General features: G+C 41.4%; 1 protein-coding gene across 2 annotated transcripts in view; it reads left to right on the top strand.

Moving 5' to 3' along the window:
* LOC100567477 (neural cell adhesion molecule 2) overlaps positions 1–16,462 on the top strand; it is a 45,122-nt gene that overhangs the window by 16,874 nt on the left and 11,786 nt on the right. Inside the window, exons 1-4 of one of the 2 annotated variants that reach the window (XM_008117291.3) lie at positions 12,096–12,339; positions 12,673–12,762; positions 13,585–13,800; positions 15,430–15,576. In XM_008117291.3, coding sequence (XP_008115498.2) covers positions 12,297–12,339; positions 12,673–12,762; positions 13,585–13,800; positions 15,430–15,576 — 496 coding nt within the window. In that variant the 5' untranslated portion in view covers positions 12,096–12,296. Of the gene's footprint in view, positions 1–12,095; positions 12,340–12,672; positions 12,763–13,584; positions 13,801–15,429; positions 15,577–16,462 lie in introns of those variants that run through there. The other variant, XM_062962365.1, reaches the window with a different exon arrangement.

Below are 16,462 nucleotides of genomic sequence, written 5' to 3'. Positions count from 1 at the left end.
TGGAGCAGTTATCTTCCTGCTGGAGCGGTACCTATTGATCTACTCACATTTGCATGCTTTCAAACTACTAGGTTGGCAGAAGCTGGGGCTAACAGTGGGAGCTCACTCTTCTCCCCGGATTCGAACCGCTAACCTTTCAGTCAGAAAATTCATCAGCTCAGCAATTTAATCTGCTGCGCCACGGGGGGCACCTTTTACCTAAGTACATAAAAAAATAAATACACTCCAAAACTCTTGAATCCATATTGTCTCCCCTTTGAACTTGCCAAAGGTGCTGATGATCCATGATGCCAAAAGATCCTGTTTAATATTTTGTCTTGGGTGGTGGCCACAATGTGGACTGTTGAGAGACCCAGGGCTGATTTCTGGCTTGTAAATCACAATGCTCTGACATTGTAAGGATTGGCAAAGAAGGAGAGTCATTGAGAAAGTTTAGAGAAATTGAATGGATTGCTCTTCTCTCTCCATGGCTTGTCAACTCTACTTTTTCTGCAGCAGGAATGAGAGCAGGAAATTTCCATCAAAATGTGTGGCTTTCAACTTATGTTAAAAGTCCAGCAGGAAATAAGTGGCTTGTTTCTCAAACAAGCCATGCTTGAGGTCAGCAATCCTAGCATGTGAACTGGAACTCATTTCCCCAAAATTCACAAGCACATACAGGCAGAATGTGGTTTCCTGTTGCCAGCTATATTCTGAATCAGCTGCTACATTTTTCTTTAACTTTCGCTGAGCAGCAACAATTCGCTCATGTTACAGCAGAGGGAGACAGGAGGCAGGCTTTTGCTAAACTACTTTTCTCCTGGTGCTCCTATGAAGAATTTACATTCACTTTTTAAAATTGGTTATGGAGTTTACATAATATTTGTACTCTCTTCTTTCCTCAGTATTTGAAGAAGAGGAAGAGAAGGGGAAAAAGAAGCTAAAAGGGTGACTCTCATTCTAGTCCCAAGCCCCTAAATGTGTGTATATGCACCCCACCCACCCATCGCACACGTCCCTATACCCAGTCAGTTCCATTAAATAAAAAGAATCCAGAAAATAAAGGAACAGTGTCGGCAGGTTTTTGAGTAATTACATTGGACTACCGCCGATTTCTGGGCCTGAAGATATTGCACAAGATTTCCCTAGCCTAAAATGATACATTTTAATATATTGGTTTTATGGGCTCGGGCTGTGGCGCAGGCTGGAGAGCAGCTGCAATCAATCACTGCAATGAATCACTCTGACCAGGAGGTCATGAGTTCGAGGCCCGGCTCGGAGCCTATGTTTGTTTGTCTTTGTTCTATGTTAAAAGGCATTGAATGTTTGCCTATATGTGTAATGTGATCCGCACTGAGTCCCCTTCGGGGTGAGAAGGGTGGAATATAAATACTGTAAATAAATAAATAAATATGGTTCCTGTCCCCTTGATCTGGTCATGTAAGTGTGTTTTATTGTTATAATTGTATTATTTTACCTTGTTTAATAATGTGTATTATGTTGTTATGTAATGTTTGTGTTTGCTTTTATGACTGTAAACTGCCCTGAGCCCCATCCGGGAGATAGGGCGGTATAATAATAATATAATAATAAAACTTTATATATACCCCACCACCATCTCCCCAACGGGGACTCAGGGCGGCTTACATGGGGCCTTGCCCAGGACAATACAATATAACAAAATATAAAAAACAGCAAATCATAATACAATTAACCAATACAATTGATAAAATATACAGTACAACACAAAATCAAGAAAGCAATCTAACAGGGGTGAGCCGCATGAAAACTAAGTTTAAAAACTCGGGGTGAGAAAGGGATCAAAATAAAAACCTCGGGGGACAGGGACATCAGATAGTGAAACAGTCTAGAGGATAAATGTTGAGGGGAGTATATAAATAAAGCTATTATTATTATTATTATTATTATTATTATTATTATTATTATTATTATTATTATTATTATTATTATAGCAAAAAGATTCAAGAGAGGCCAAGCCAAGCCATTAATCCAAGCTGAAAAATCTAGCTGAGAGTGAGTGGTGGCAAGGCAAGACAATTGGACTGAAGCATGAGGATGCAACTGAGAAAGCAATGGAGGCGGTTGCTCATTCATAGACTCAGCTTGCGTAAGACATATCATGGCATTCTTCTATGTCAATTGGCCCAACAAGCAGGGCTTCCAGGGAAACCCAATGCAATGAGCAAGAGACAGTGTCTTTGTGTGCCATGTCCTCCCAAAAATTGGAAGAGGAGCCATGATTGGCTGCCATGTGGTCCTGTTACGGACAGGAATCCATGATGGCTGGGCCTTTGCTATTATGGCCAACAGGCCAGGCCGAAGAAGCTGAAGGAAAACAGCTAAAACGAATCTGTGCACAAGTCTACAGTACAGTATTATTGGCTGAAGATGGCAGCACTGTTAGAGAGAAAACCAAATCAAAAGAGACTGTCTTATTAGCCACTGGTGTCTGAACATTTGTGCTCAAAGCCACGGGAGCAAAAGTTAGGGCTGAACGCCAATTGACGTTAGCCACACAGATGTTTCTGTAGGGTGTCACGACTCAGATTAAACTCAGGTGCCCCCTGCCTCCTTGCTGCCCTGTTCTAACCTCTACTTGTCATTCTCTCTTCCAACATTAGTATTTGGAGCTAACTTCCTTCCCTTCTTAGGTAAGGTAAAGGTTTTCCCCTGACGTTAAGTCCAGCCGTGACCGACTCTGGGGGTTGGTGCTCATCTCCATTTCTAAGCTGAAGAGCAGGTGTTGTCCATAGACACCTCCAAGGTCATGGGCCGGCATGACTTCATGGAGTGCTGTTATCTTCCCGCTGGAGCGGTACCTATTGATCTACTCACACTTGCATGTTTTCGAACTGCTCGGTTGGCAGGAGCTGGGGCTAACAACGGGCGCTCATTCCGCTCCCGGGATTTGAACCTGGGACCTTTTGGTCTGCAAGTTCAGCAGCTCAGCGCTTTAACACACTGAGCCACCAGGGGCCCCTTCATAGCTCCCACCTTATCTATCCCCAGTTACTCACATCTAGTTCTTGTTCAAGAGTTCCCTTGTCATTGTCAAAAAGAAACACAAAATCTAAATAATTTACCTCATCTGGGACTCTGCTGTCTCTTTCCTCTGACTCCACCCATCCATACGTTATCTGCCATCCACAAAGGTTTGAAGGGAGCTGGGGAAGTAGAACGCAGTCTAGTAGTAAATGACCATGTTCCTGGAAATGCTATTTTTACTTGCAAGGCTGAATACAATGGAGAGAGCAGATGCTAGAAACAAGTGCCTCACAAACACAAATATTTAGAAAGGAAGAAGTCAGATAAAGAAGGGTCAAAGATGTGATGATGCTGGAAATGCAGCAATGTTTAGATTTGAAAAGTGAAGCAGTAGCAAGTAGTAATGTGGTTAGATAATTGGAATGACTTGAAGCATCCTCCATCTATGTCTGCCCATCCTGACCCCTCTGTTATGTAAGCTAATACTTAGAGCAGTGGTTCCCAACCTTTGGGCCTCCAAGTGTTTTGGACTTCAGCTTAAGTTGACTGGGATTTCTGGGAGTTGTAGTTCAAAACATCTGGATGTCCAAAGATTGGGAACCACTGACTTAAAGGGATGTTTCTTCACATCTTCTTCCCATGAGTCTTGACCTTCCAAGATGCTAGCTTAGATCGGCAACTGTGTAACTTTCCTATCTGACAACATAGTTCCTGTAATAAAGCATAGTTTCTCCCAGCTATTGGATTGTTTGCTCCTTAAATCAGGATGTTTCTCTATTAAATGCACTCTAATAGATTAAGACAGCATTTCTTGGAATTCAGCATTAGACAATTGTACCCATTGCAATTTTGCTTCTGCCCAAGAAAATAAAAGGTTTCTAAACGAATGTGTTTGAAGGACATACAATTAGCCCTCTACATTTGCTGGAATTAGGGGCACAAAACCCTCATGAAAGTGAAAAACCACAAATATCTGAGAAAGTTCATCTCTAAAAATTTCCGTGCAGAAATATCAATTCCTGCATTAAAAGCCATTTATTTCTGTGCAGAAAAAAGAGTGCAATTGAGGGTTTGTTCTGTGTAAAATTTGTACATGGTTGGTTAGCATTGGAAAGAACATTGTGGAGAGTGCACAGGGATCAATATTTATGTGCTGAATTATTATTTTCTGTACCCAAAAAATGCAATTTCTGTACAAAACTTCTGGCAGCAACAATGTGTGATGTCTTGACATTTAGCACACCTGTCTTCCAACAGTAAAAAGATTCTTATGTTGGTTGAGTAGGTTTCCATGCTTCGTTTTTTCGTGTCGGGAGCAACTTGAGTTGATTCTGGAGTGAGAGAATTGGCCGTCTGCAAGGACGTTGCCCAGGGGACGCCTGGATGTCTTTGATGTTTTTACCATCCTTGGGAGGCTCCTCTCATGTCCTCGCATGGAGCTGGAGCTGATAGAGGGAGCTCATCTGCGCTCTCCCCGGGTGGGATTTGAATCTGGCAGCCTTCAGGTCAGAAACCCAACCTTCAAGTCACAACGCTTTTATCCCCTAGGCCACCGGAGTCTCCGTTTGGTTTCTATGCTGTCATACCTGATTTACTACCAGGGAAAGTCAGAACATGCCACCTTATCACATTGAGAAATTTCCCAGCCGTAGGACACTTCAGCCTCTTTTCAAGCATGGAGAGGCACGGAGCTCATCACATGAATTAAACTACTTCCAGCTGTAATGCATAGGCCTCCGTGGTTTAAAAGAGGCAAAATTTCCTGAAAAGAGGGAACTCTGGCAATCGACCTCATCACATTGAGAAATTTCCCCCTCGTAGGACACTTCAGTCTCTTTCCAAGCATGGAGAGGCATGGAATTCATCACGTGTTCCGGGGTTGAAAAGAGGTAGAAATGTCCTGAAAGGAGGGAACTCTGAACATAGGCCAGAGCTCCTACTTCTTATAGTGCTTTACTCCCATGTTTATAACTGAAAAACAGGTGTGATGGGAACCATCAAAAGTTTCCCATCCTATTTCATTGCCCAACATCAGCATTCTCTTGTATCTTACGGGGTTTGATGCAGAACCATAGGATCCCATGGAAAGAAATGGTTTTAACCTGGATCACTGTCTCTTGTATCCTATGGGCTTTGGTGCAGAATAATAGGATCCCATGGAAAGAAGTGGTTTTAAGCTGGTGTCAGTCTCCTTTAATGAAAGATACTTTGGGCAGGGCAAGGGAACTCTTGGTTTTTGGATATTGTTGTTTCTCCTGATTAAAAACAAAAAAAGTAATACTGACCTTGTGATGAATGTAAGATGAATGTATTGCCAGTTCTTAAGTTTCCATGTGTGAGTGTGATGTGGAGGTAGAACACGAAACAGGTCTGCTGGCAATATAGGTAAAGGTAAAGGTTTCCCCTGACGTTAAGTCCAGTCGTGTCTGACTCTGGGGGTTGCTGCTCATCTCCATTTCTAACCCGAAGAGCTGGCATTGACCGTAGAAACCTCCAAGGTCACATGGCTGGCATGACTGCATGGAGTGCTGTTACCTTCCCGCCAGAGCAGTACCTATTGATCTACTCACATTTGCATGTTTTCGAACTGCTAGGTTGGCAGAAGCTGGAGCAACAGCGGGTGTTCACTCCGCTCCCGGGATTTGAACCTGGGACCTTTTGGTCTGCAAGTTCAGCAGCTCAGTGCTTTAACACACTTTGCCACCGGGGCTGACAATATAAGAGAAGTGATTTTCTACTCTTAAAGGGATGGTCACCCCGAATTAAGGTACTATTATGATTTGAGAAAGTCGATTGTTGAAGAAACATGGAAAAGAGGGCTAGTTGGGAGGTGACTATTGAAGTGTCCTCTTTGCCCTATTGAACAAAATCCAACTGTTCAGCTAGCCTTTGTTCATGCCTATGGATGGGTTGGCAACTTGTTCTGAGCCAGCAAAATGTTTGGGCATACTTCTAGTTGTGTTTCATGTCTCACAAGTCTGAGTGGAACGTGCCCAAGGAAGAATATAGCCATTGCATTAGGAACGCCTTTGTCAAAAGGGGGAGACAGGAGGGTCATATCTCTTTGGGATGTGTGGAAGCTATTTAAAACCACAATAACAGCAACAGATCATGACCACAGATTGGGAAAGTACAAAGGGGGAAAAGGAAGCTAGTGTTGTTTATAAGCAGAGCGAAGGAAACTATAAGAGGCAAAGAGGTTTCCTTTAAAACAGATGGGTGGGGAACGTGTCCAGCATGTAGGAGTTTACTTTCAAAAGTAATTAGTTCTAAGCCTCCCCATAAATTAGGTAGGACAATTATAGTTACATCTCAAATTAACCTTTTCCCATTTGTTAACCTAGCAACAAATGGCTACTGTTATTTTCTTTTCCAAAGAGTGTTCTTTTCCAAAATGTGGTAAGAAGTGCTTTCCATCTTCTTGCTGCATGGACAGCTACAAAAGACCACAAAAGTCAACAGTTTGAAGCAAAACATGAGCCAGCACTTGAACGATGAGGAATCCTTCATCTTAATTCTGTGACATCATACTTCTCAAACATTATAAATAAAAAGGTACAGTTATGTCACAATATATTTTGTTGTAGTGTAATATTGTTTTCCATAAATATTTCCCATAACAATAGCAATACTCAAGCAGTCAATTGATAAAGCCTCCCTGCTCTTGTCCCAGCAAAGTGGTAGGATTGCTACATGTGACTGGCATGACTGCATGGAACACTGTTACCTTCCCACCGGAGCGGTACCTATTGATCTACTCACATTTGCATGTTTTCGAACTGCTAGGTTGGCAGAAGCTGGAGCTAACAGTGGGCGCTCACTCCGCTCCCTGGGTTTGAACCTGGGATCTTTTGGTCTGCAAGTTCAGCAGCTCAGCACTTTAACACACTGAGCTACCGGAGGCTTCAATTTCCCCATCATGGATCCATCATGGTTTTATCATGAAAGTTACATAAAGTCTTGCAAGGAAAGCTTAGTGTTGTTCTCTGACATCAACAGTAAAGCATTAATGAATCTTGGGAAAAACATTAGCTAAGCTTCTTCTAAATGAGACAAGAACTGTGTAATTTGTTGACTGTAAGAAAGAACATGACTGCATCTTGATTGAGCTGAGAGAAGAAACCAAAGGGGTTTAAAGCAGGTTTAAGTTCTAAGTGAAGACTGGGTTGTGTATGTCTTTCGGGCTGTGTGGCCATGTTGCAGAAGTATTCTCTCCTGACGTTTCGCCCACATCTATGGCAGGCATCCTCAGAGGTTGTGAGGTATGGATAAACTAAGTAAGGAAATAAAAGAATATATATCTGTGTAGAGTCCAGGGTGTGGCAAGAGTCCTTTGTCACTGGGAGCCAGCATTAACGTTTCGGTTAATCACCCTCATTAGCATTGGAAAGGTTTTGTCTCTTGCCTGGGGGCATCCTTTGTTCAGTCATTAGCTGCCCTCTGCCCTCAGAGTGTTGGTTCCCATCTACTATTTTGATTTTAGAGTTTTTTAATACTAGTAGCCAGATTTTGTTCATTTTCATGGTTTCTTCCTTTCTGTTGAAGTTGTCCACATGCTTGTGGATTTCAATGGCTTCTCTGTGTAGTCTGACATGATAGTTGTTGGAATGGTCCAGCATTTCTGTGTTCTCAAATAATATCCTGGCTGGTTCATCAAATGCTCTGCTATGGCTGATTTCTCTGGTTCAGTTAGTCTGCAGTGCCTTTCATATTCTTTGACTCTTGTTTGGGCAATGCTGCGTTTGGTGGTCCCTCTGTAGACTTGTCCACAGCTGCATGGTATCCGGTAGACTCCTGCAGAAGAGAGAGGATCCCTCTTGTCCTTCGCTGACCTTAGCATTTGTTGGATTTTCTTTGTGGGTCTGTAGATAGTTTGTAGGTTGTGCTTCTTCATCAGTTTGCCTATGTGGTCAGTGGTTCCCTTGATGTATGGTAAGAACACCTTTCCTCTGGGTGGATCTTTGTCTTGACTCTCATGGCTTGTTCTTGGCCTTGCAGCTCTTCTGATGTCTGTGGTGGAGTCTCCATTGGCCTGTAGAGCCCAGTTGAGGTGGTTTAGTTCACCTTGGAGGAGGTGAGGTTCGCAGATTCTTTGTGCACGGTCTGTCAGGGCTTTGATTGTGCTCCTTTTTTGACTTGGGTGATGGTTGGAGTTTTTATGAAGGTATCTATCTGTGTGCGTAGGTTTTCTGTAAACTGTGTGGCCCAATTGTTGATTGGGTTTGCGGATGACCAGAACATCTAGAAATGGCAGTTTTCCTTCCTTTTCTTTTTCCATGCTGAATTGGATGTTTGGGTGGATGCTGTTAAGATGGTCCAGGAACTTGCTGAGTTCTTCCTCTCCATGGCTCCAAATTGTGAAGGTGTCATCTACATATCTGAACCAAACAGTTGGCTTTTTTGGTGCTGTTTCTAGGGCCTGTTTTTCAAAGTATTCCATATAGAAATTTGCTACTACTGGGCTGAGAGGGCTCCCCATGGCCACTCCATCCTTCTGTTCATAGAATCCAGTGTCCCACTGAAAGTAGCTAGTGGTGAGACAATGATGAAACAGGGCTGTGATGTCTTCTGGGAAGTTTTGTTTGATTAGTGTGAGGGTGTCAGCTAAATAGGGAACACCACATCCTTGGTGCTTAGATTGAGGTTGCTGATCTTTTCTATGAAGTGTGTTGAGTCCTTGATATAGTGTGCAGTGAGACCAATGTGGGTTTGTAGCTGTGTAGCCAGAAATTTTGCCAGGTTGTAAGTCGGTGATCCAATGGCACTTACAATGGGTCTGAGTGAGATGGAGTCCTTGTAGATTTTGGAAAGTCTGTAAAGCCTGGGTGGGAGGGCTTCTGATTTGCACAGCTGTTGGCGTATGTCAAAGTGAAGACTGTCAGACTTTTCAAACCTTGGAATTGTCCAGGGTGCTGAATTCAGGCTACACTTCAGTAATTGAAGTGGAGAATGGGTTACATGATTTACATCTCCAACATCTGACAAAGCAAACTCTGAGATGAAGACTAATAGCATTCTACTGAAAGGCTATTATAAGCTCATGGTGTCATTACAGAGCATGACCTATCCTCATGTTTACTTGCTTGATAATCTGTTTTGTTTGAGCATTTACTGGAGCAGTATGGTCAAATCAGCAAGAATACAGTTGTGTTATGCCTTATCCTTCCTCTTTCTGCCCCTTACAGTGCTAGGCATTAATTCTTCCTAGATACTAAAGATATTTGCCATTTGGCCTCTTACTGTTTAACATGCCTACAAGGGTGGGTTGTGTGCTCAACTTAGAAGGGTGGTTTCACATCAAGGATTTACAAAATCAACATTTTCCAGTTCTACCCACTAGAATACACGTAGGCAAATTCCAAATGGGATCCTTTGGGAATGGATGCTATTTGGACCAAAGTCTCGGGAAACAATGGTCTCATCTCTTCCAGGTAATGCAGATTCTCTTTTGAGCTTGGATGAAGAAACAGATTGGAAAACCATTATCTGTTTCTTTGAGCAAGGTAAACATGGAAGAGGGGACAGTGAAGATAAATAAAGCACTGACTACACCATGGTCTTTGTCAAGAGACAGAAACATCCTGTCTTGTTTTCCCCCTTCACTCTGTATTCTTGATCTTATTGTCCTGTCCCTGCATCCACACCCAATTGTAAGGGGACAATGTCATAGGGATTTCAGTGACGCAAGGAAAAAACTGCTCTTGTAAATAAATTTGGCACCACATATTCAGGACTGGAATGAAATCAAGGCTCCAAACTCTGGCCCCATTTCCTCCTCCTAATTTAGAAGCAAACTTTAGAGTTCAGAGAGCACCCTACCTTCTCAGTGATGTTCTGCAAATGCTCTTTGCATCTCAACCTCCTGTTTCTGTTGAGATAATAGTCAAGCAGCTTTAGTGCTTTTAAAAAATGGCAATATTTTGTGCCCTTATCATATTTCAAAAAATGATGAGCTAGGCTTCCTATATTTCATTAACAGCAGAAAAAGGAGAGCAATGGAAAGAAGGATGTTTGACGTGACAGTAAGAGATAAAGTCAGCACCAAGGGCTGCATCAAAGAACTGGGATACGCAACATGGTCAGTGAGATCTATGAGTCAAAAAGAAGATGGGCAGGGCATATAGCACAAACAAAAGGCAACCAATGGACATGGTGAACTGGATAGCAAAAGACCACAAGCGGCCCTTGGGCAGACCTCATACTTGATGGGATGAACCAAATAGTTAATCTGGCCAGAAATGGAACCAAATTTGGCCAGAAATGGAAAAGAAAAGTACAGAATATATTTCATATATTTTGGCAAATGATAGATTTGCATGAAGCCCAAAAGAGTGGATCAACAACAAATCAAAAAGAATAGAATAGCATTAAGAGTTCAAGTTCATCTTGTTTCCCAAGGTTAACTTGTTGGGCTATTCTCTCCGAATAAACTTTGTCCTATCCAAATACAGTCTCCCTCCTCAAGACAGCTCAGTTTAAAGCCCTCCTGATCAGATATGTAAGGTGCTTAACAAAACCATTCCCGAAGTGCAAGCCATCCTTTGCCAGAAGCCCAACTTCATTAAACTACAAACAATGGTTCAGGAAGCCAAATTGTTCCTGGTGCACCATTTCCCTTAACTTCAGTTTTTCTGTTGTTCATGTCCTTCTGTGAGATCTTTTGCTAGTTTGTGCAAATCTTTAAATAGGTAAAATAAAATAAATACAACACACTTTTGAGCATTACATGCACAAGAAAAAAGTGACCGATCTTTGGAGCTGTGGTTACTTTTCCCATTCCTGTTCATAATGCTATAACATCAATGTGTTGCTCAGAAAATTAGTAGAATGAGCATTTTTTTGTATCACAATAAATAACAGATCAGGTGATCACATTTCTGTGTCCTCCTGACTCTGGCAGAAGAACATGGTGGCTGGTAGCACCCATGGCAGTGATTCTGATTTTTCAAAAGTGGCTAATATAAAGTAATCTGAAAAGTTTGTAACAGCAGAAAAGGTGATTAGCAGGTGAACCTGCAAAAAGACCAAAAAAATTGTTAAATTTATAGAGAAACTGGCCAAAAGAAACTCAAATTCCTTATTTAAAACTAATTAATGTATAGTTTTAGTTATAGATAGAGGGCCGCAGTGGCACAGCAGGTTAAACCACTCAGCTGCAGAATGTGGTGACCAGAAGGTCGGTGGTTCGAATCGGGGTGAGCTCCTGTTCTTAGCCCCCACTAAACAAGTAGTTCAAAAACATGCAAATGTGAGTAGATCAATAGGTACCACTCAGGCAGGAAGGTAATAGCACTCCATGCAGTCATGCTGGCCACATGACCTAGGAGGCGTCTACAGACAATTCTGGCTCTTCGGCTTAGAAATGGAGATGAGCATCACACCCTAGAGTCGGACACAACTAGACTTAATGTCAAGGGGAAACCTTTACTTTTTAGAGATTTATGTTTGTTAGATAATTGTTTAAGTTATTGCTGTTTTCAAATTGCTTAGATTTTAGCTTGTTTTGTAAGCCACTCCGAGCCCTGGGGGAGTGTTTTTAAGATGCTTTTAAAAGATGTTTAAAGATGTTTTTAAATTGTTAGATTTTAGCCTGCTCTTGTAAGCCGCCCTGAGCCCTAGGGGAGTGGCGGCATATAAGTCTGAATAATAAATAAATAAATAAATAAATATGTTTATGTTTATGTAATCAAAAGTTTTGTTGCTTTTTTGTGTTTTTAATTGTAAAAAATAATTAAAATATTGGGGGGAAAACACACAAACATCAGTAGGGAAAACCAGGCGGGAATGGAGTAGTGAGACATCCTATTGGAGAACATGGCAGACTGTTTGGAGCTGAAGAAGAATTCTCCATACTTTAACAGTTCAGATCTCACTTGCAAATTGTATACAGAGAAAAGTTTATATGACAGACTCCAAAGTGCAAAATCATTGGTGACCAAGAATGTAGAAAAAGTAGTCTATACAAATGTTCATTTGAAAATGTAGATGTTCAAGAACACCCACAGACCACGTCCCCTCCTTATCTATTAGGACATGTTTACATTCAGTATTTTCTGTCTTCTCCCCACCCAGCCTAGCTTCCTCTTTCAGGCTTCTTCATGCTTCAGCCCTCTTTTCCCTACTTTCTGCTTCAACCCTATGCTTTCCCCTCCCACAATTATTTCCTGCCACAATACAGAGTTGGGAGGAGGAAAGGAAAAGTAAGATGGGCAGGTGGGTGGAAGAGAAGCTTTATAAACAACTCAAGACAACCTGTCCTCAACTGCTGGTCCTGAGAGGCAAGGACACTCAGTATATCCAACCCACTTTGTATGATGGGACCGGGGAGATTTCTCATTTTAATTTTTGCAGCAGGTAAGACAAATGGCTCAAAAGGTCCCTGTTTAGGTCTGTTGAAGTTACAGCATCCCATTCAATTAATCTGTCACATGTTATATTGATTAATTTAATGTTGTCTTCTTCAATACAATGCTTTCAATGACAACCTTTCTCACTTCCATGCAACAGTCATACTGGTTGTGAGGTTGTAGTCTATGGATAAAGGTGATTTATGTAAAATATTGTTCCCTAGCATACTAAAGAAAGAATGCCACTCTTCCACATCAGTCTGAGAGATATAGATAAAAGGACCTTACTATTTATTGGGAGCCAGGCATTTATGTTCCATATTTTTTTCTTCTTTTCTAGGGAGTGTCCACTGTTCAAGAGAAGCTCTGGAGATTATCCCAAGCAATGGGGATGTGGAGCTGGGCGATAAGATGTATTTCTTATGCAAAGGTGAACATTAATAACCACTGAGGGTATGTACAGGGATGCATAGAAACAGGAGCCAGTGGAATATTTTTGTCATTGTTTGATGAACTCAGAAGAAGGCAAAAATTTTCATGGACAAGGTCCTGGATCCAGCCTGGGGATGGAGTTTTACATTTCTGGTTTGTGTATGTGGTTTCTCATGTTTCTAAATTTAAATCTATTTTTGCATCAGTTTAAACTTTTATAAAACTAGTCAGCATGAAAATATATACATTTCTCCAAACAGACACACCAAGGTTTAACAAAGTTTTCAGTAAATGTGTTGGTCAAAACATATAGGCAAAATTGGATCCAAAGATGTATATATTTGGAGGAATGTACAGGGATGTGCATAGCATTTTTAGTGGTAATAGCGAAAGAATTCTGAAAGACAGCATCAACAGAAATAAAGTTTATATATCCCTTTTTTTTCCAGATATTTGTTCAGGATGTATATGAGTTCACATTAAAATTCAAACAAATTCAGTGTCACTTAGCATTATTAAAGAATGCAGAAATGAGGGGCTTTCACTGCAAAATGTTGCAAAGCCATTGGAAAGCTTTGGCACAGGTTTGGAATGACTTTATAAGGAATGTTAAGTTGATGTGCCTATTCACAAGTTTGGGAATATTGTAACAACAACAAATCTCTCTCTCTCTCTCTCTCATCATTTATTAATACTGCCATTAGGCACCTTTCTGTTTATCTAATAGATTATTTATCTTTATTATTTTCTGTTTCCAACCAGACTGGGCAATTTGCCATTCTCCTTTTTTTTCTTTAATAAATTCTCCTCTACTTGACAGTAAGAAAAGGCGGGGAGGCCACGTTGACATGGATTGACCCCGAAGGCACTGACATTGATGAGGATTCAGAGCCATACAAAGAGGTGCTAGTTGACGAACTCTCAAAGGGTCTGGAGATGACCCTGACCGATCCTAAACAGGAAGGCATCTTCACATGCAAAGGAGATTTTGATTCTGGAGGGACTGTTACCGTCCAGATCAGAATCCATGTGATCCGTAAGTGACTAATTCATATTCTGTGTGTAATGCATATCTCAATGAGATATGGAATTCCTGTGTGTAATAATGCCTAAAATGGATTGGAGCAGATCCCAAAGCACATTCTTCAAACCATGCTTAGGTTAATTAATTGATTGATTATTTGTGGAGCCCCCAGTAATGCAGCGGATTAAACCCTTGTGTTGGCAGAACTGATGACTTGAAGGTTGGGTTGCTGACCTGAAGGTTGCCGGTTCAGATCTAACCCGGGGAGAGCACGGAGGAGCTCCCTCTATCAGCTCCAGCTCCCCATGCGGGTACATGAGAGAAGCCTCCCACAAAATATCAAAATATCCGGGCATCCCCTGGAAAACATCCTTAAAAGGTAAAGGTAAAGGTTTCCCCTGACGGTAAGTCCAGTTGTGTCTGACTCTGGGGGTTGGTGCTCATCTCCATTTCTAAGCCGAAGAGCTGGTGTTGTCTGTAGACACCTCCAAGGTCATGTGGCCGGCATAACTGCATGGAACGCCGTCTGCAACATCCTTGCAGATGGCCAATTCTCTCACACCAGAAGTAACTTGCAGTTTCTCAAGTCGCTCCTGACATGAAAATTTTTTGATTTCACAACATGCCTTTTCTGGAGATATTCTGCATTGCTTTAAGTTCAGAGCAAAAGTGTGGTTAAAGGGGAGGGGATGGGACAGTGGTCATTTCAGTTTCCATAAGAACTCTGCTGCACCAAATGAAAATTTCAGTTCATCTCCAAATTTCTAACGTTGCAGAGAGTGAAAGTTTTTTACACTTGGAATTTGTAGATTCAAGTGCCCCTTGCTACTGGATAGCTAAACTGCCCTTTGAAATCTTTGGACTGGAGGTAAGTTTTTGGAGAGCAAATATGTCACCCTCTCTCCATAGTTCAGTGGTGTCAAACTTGTAGCCTTCCAGGTGTTTTGGACCTTAGCTTCGAGGATTCCTAGCCATGGGACAAGCTGGCTAGGGCTTCTGAGAGTTGGAAAGCCAAACATCTGGAGGGCCACAGGTTTGACGCCTCTGCCTTAGCTACATCCATGAATCAAGGAAACTTGCAATTCAGGACAACTTCCAGTTTACTTCTTCATTTTCCAATCTATTATATACACTCTGAGTTGTTAAACAGCTTGGTAGGGTGCAAAAACATAGGGATATCACCCAGAGAAAATCATGGGTCTGGGGGGGGCATGGTGTGTGTGGGATGGGATGGGAGGAGGGATATATCCGTCTTAAGTACAGTCTATGGTATTTAAATCTTATTAGCCTTGAATATTTACTTACAAAGCAATAAGGGTCTTTTGACTATAATAAAATGTTGTTGTTGTATTTATCCATTTGACTTTGGCTTGTTGTCAATATTATATTTTATTACATACTAGCATACAAGTGAGTATATGCATATATTTGTACATTGTGTATATATTTGTTATTGCTTCCCCCAATTATAATCTGGTTAACGATACTTGGAAATGGACTCTAGATCAGTGTAATCAATGTTTGGTATGGACAATGTCTGATACATTACATTTCTTATTAAAAGGATCAGGTCTCAGTTTAAGTGCCATAATTTTTTTAGTAATCCTGGAAACTGCTTCTAATTCTCATTATGATCTATAGAGAAACCCAAATTCGTGACCAAATTGGAGCCCGTGAAGAATGTTCCTGAGGGTTCAAGTGTTGATTTCAGTTGCCAGGCTACTGGGATCCCATCACCAACCATCAGATGGCTATTTGAAAATCAGGACCTCAGTGCTACCGAGGATGGTAAGTGGGAAATACAGTAATTCTAAGTAGAGGTATCCATTTTTCTAGAGTGCGGAAAGTATTGGAGTTGGCTGATGGGCTGGATCTCCAATCCATCTGGCACAACTTGTCTCATTCCTTTCCATTGTGTGGCAGTTCTTTGCTGTTGTCATTAAAATTTGACTGCAGATTCAGTATCATTGCAGTCAAATTGCAGGTGAGTACCAGAAATCATTGCTGAATCATAGGGTGCATCTACACTATAGAATGAATACAGTTTGGCCACATTAACTGTCATGACTCAAGGCTATGGAATAATCAGAATTGCAATTATATAAGGACTTTAGCCTTCTATGCCAAAGAGTATTGATGCCTTCACAAACTGCATCTACCAGGGTTCCATGGCATTGAGCCTTGGCAACTAAAGTGGTGTTAAACTGCATTAATTCTACAGTATAGGTGCATCCATAGAGTCCTATCAGTGCACAGGAGACAACAACAACAACAACAACAACAACAACAACAACAACAATAATAATAACAACTTTATTTTTATACCCCGCCCCATCTCCCCAAAGTGACTTGGGGCGGCTTACATGGGGCCTTGCCCGATACAACAATCAAATAACAATAACAGAGCAATAACACAATTAATGTGTGGAGGTAATTAATGCAATTTTTCACCACTTTAACTACATTTCTCATAATTTCATAGCATTGATCCATGGCAGTTAAAGTGATGTCCATATGCATGAATTCAACAGTGCGGATGCAATCCTGGTCTTCTTTCCTTTGAACAAAGAAAAGACATGAGACTTCTTTGTTTCTGTGGTACTGATAGTGTTGGCAGCAGTTTGCCAAAAGTGGTGGCAAATGATGCCACAAAATGGCCAGGGAAAGGGCTATG

Source organism: Anolis carolinensis, unplaced genomic scaffold (assembly GCF_035594765.1).
Source record: "Anolis carolinensis isolate JA03-04 unplaced genomic scaffold, rAnoCar3.1.pri scaffold_10, whole genome shotgun sequence".
NCBI classification, from domain to species: domain Eukaryota; kingdom Metazoa; phylum Chordata; class Lepidosauria; order Squamata; family Dactyloidae; genus Anolis; species Anolis carolinensis.
Note: the sequence above shows the minus strand (reverse complement) of the source record. Positions and strands in the feature narration are given on the sequence as shown.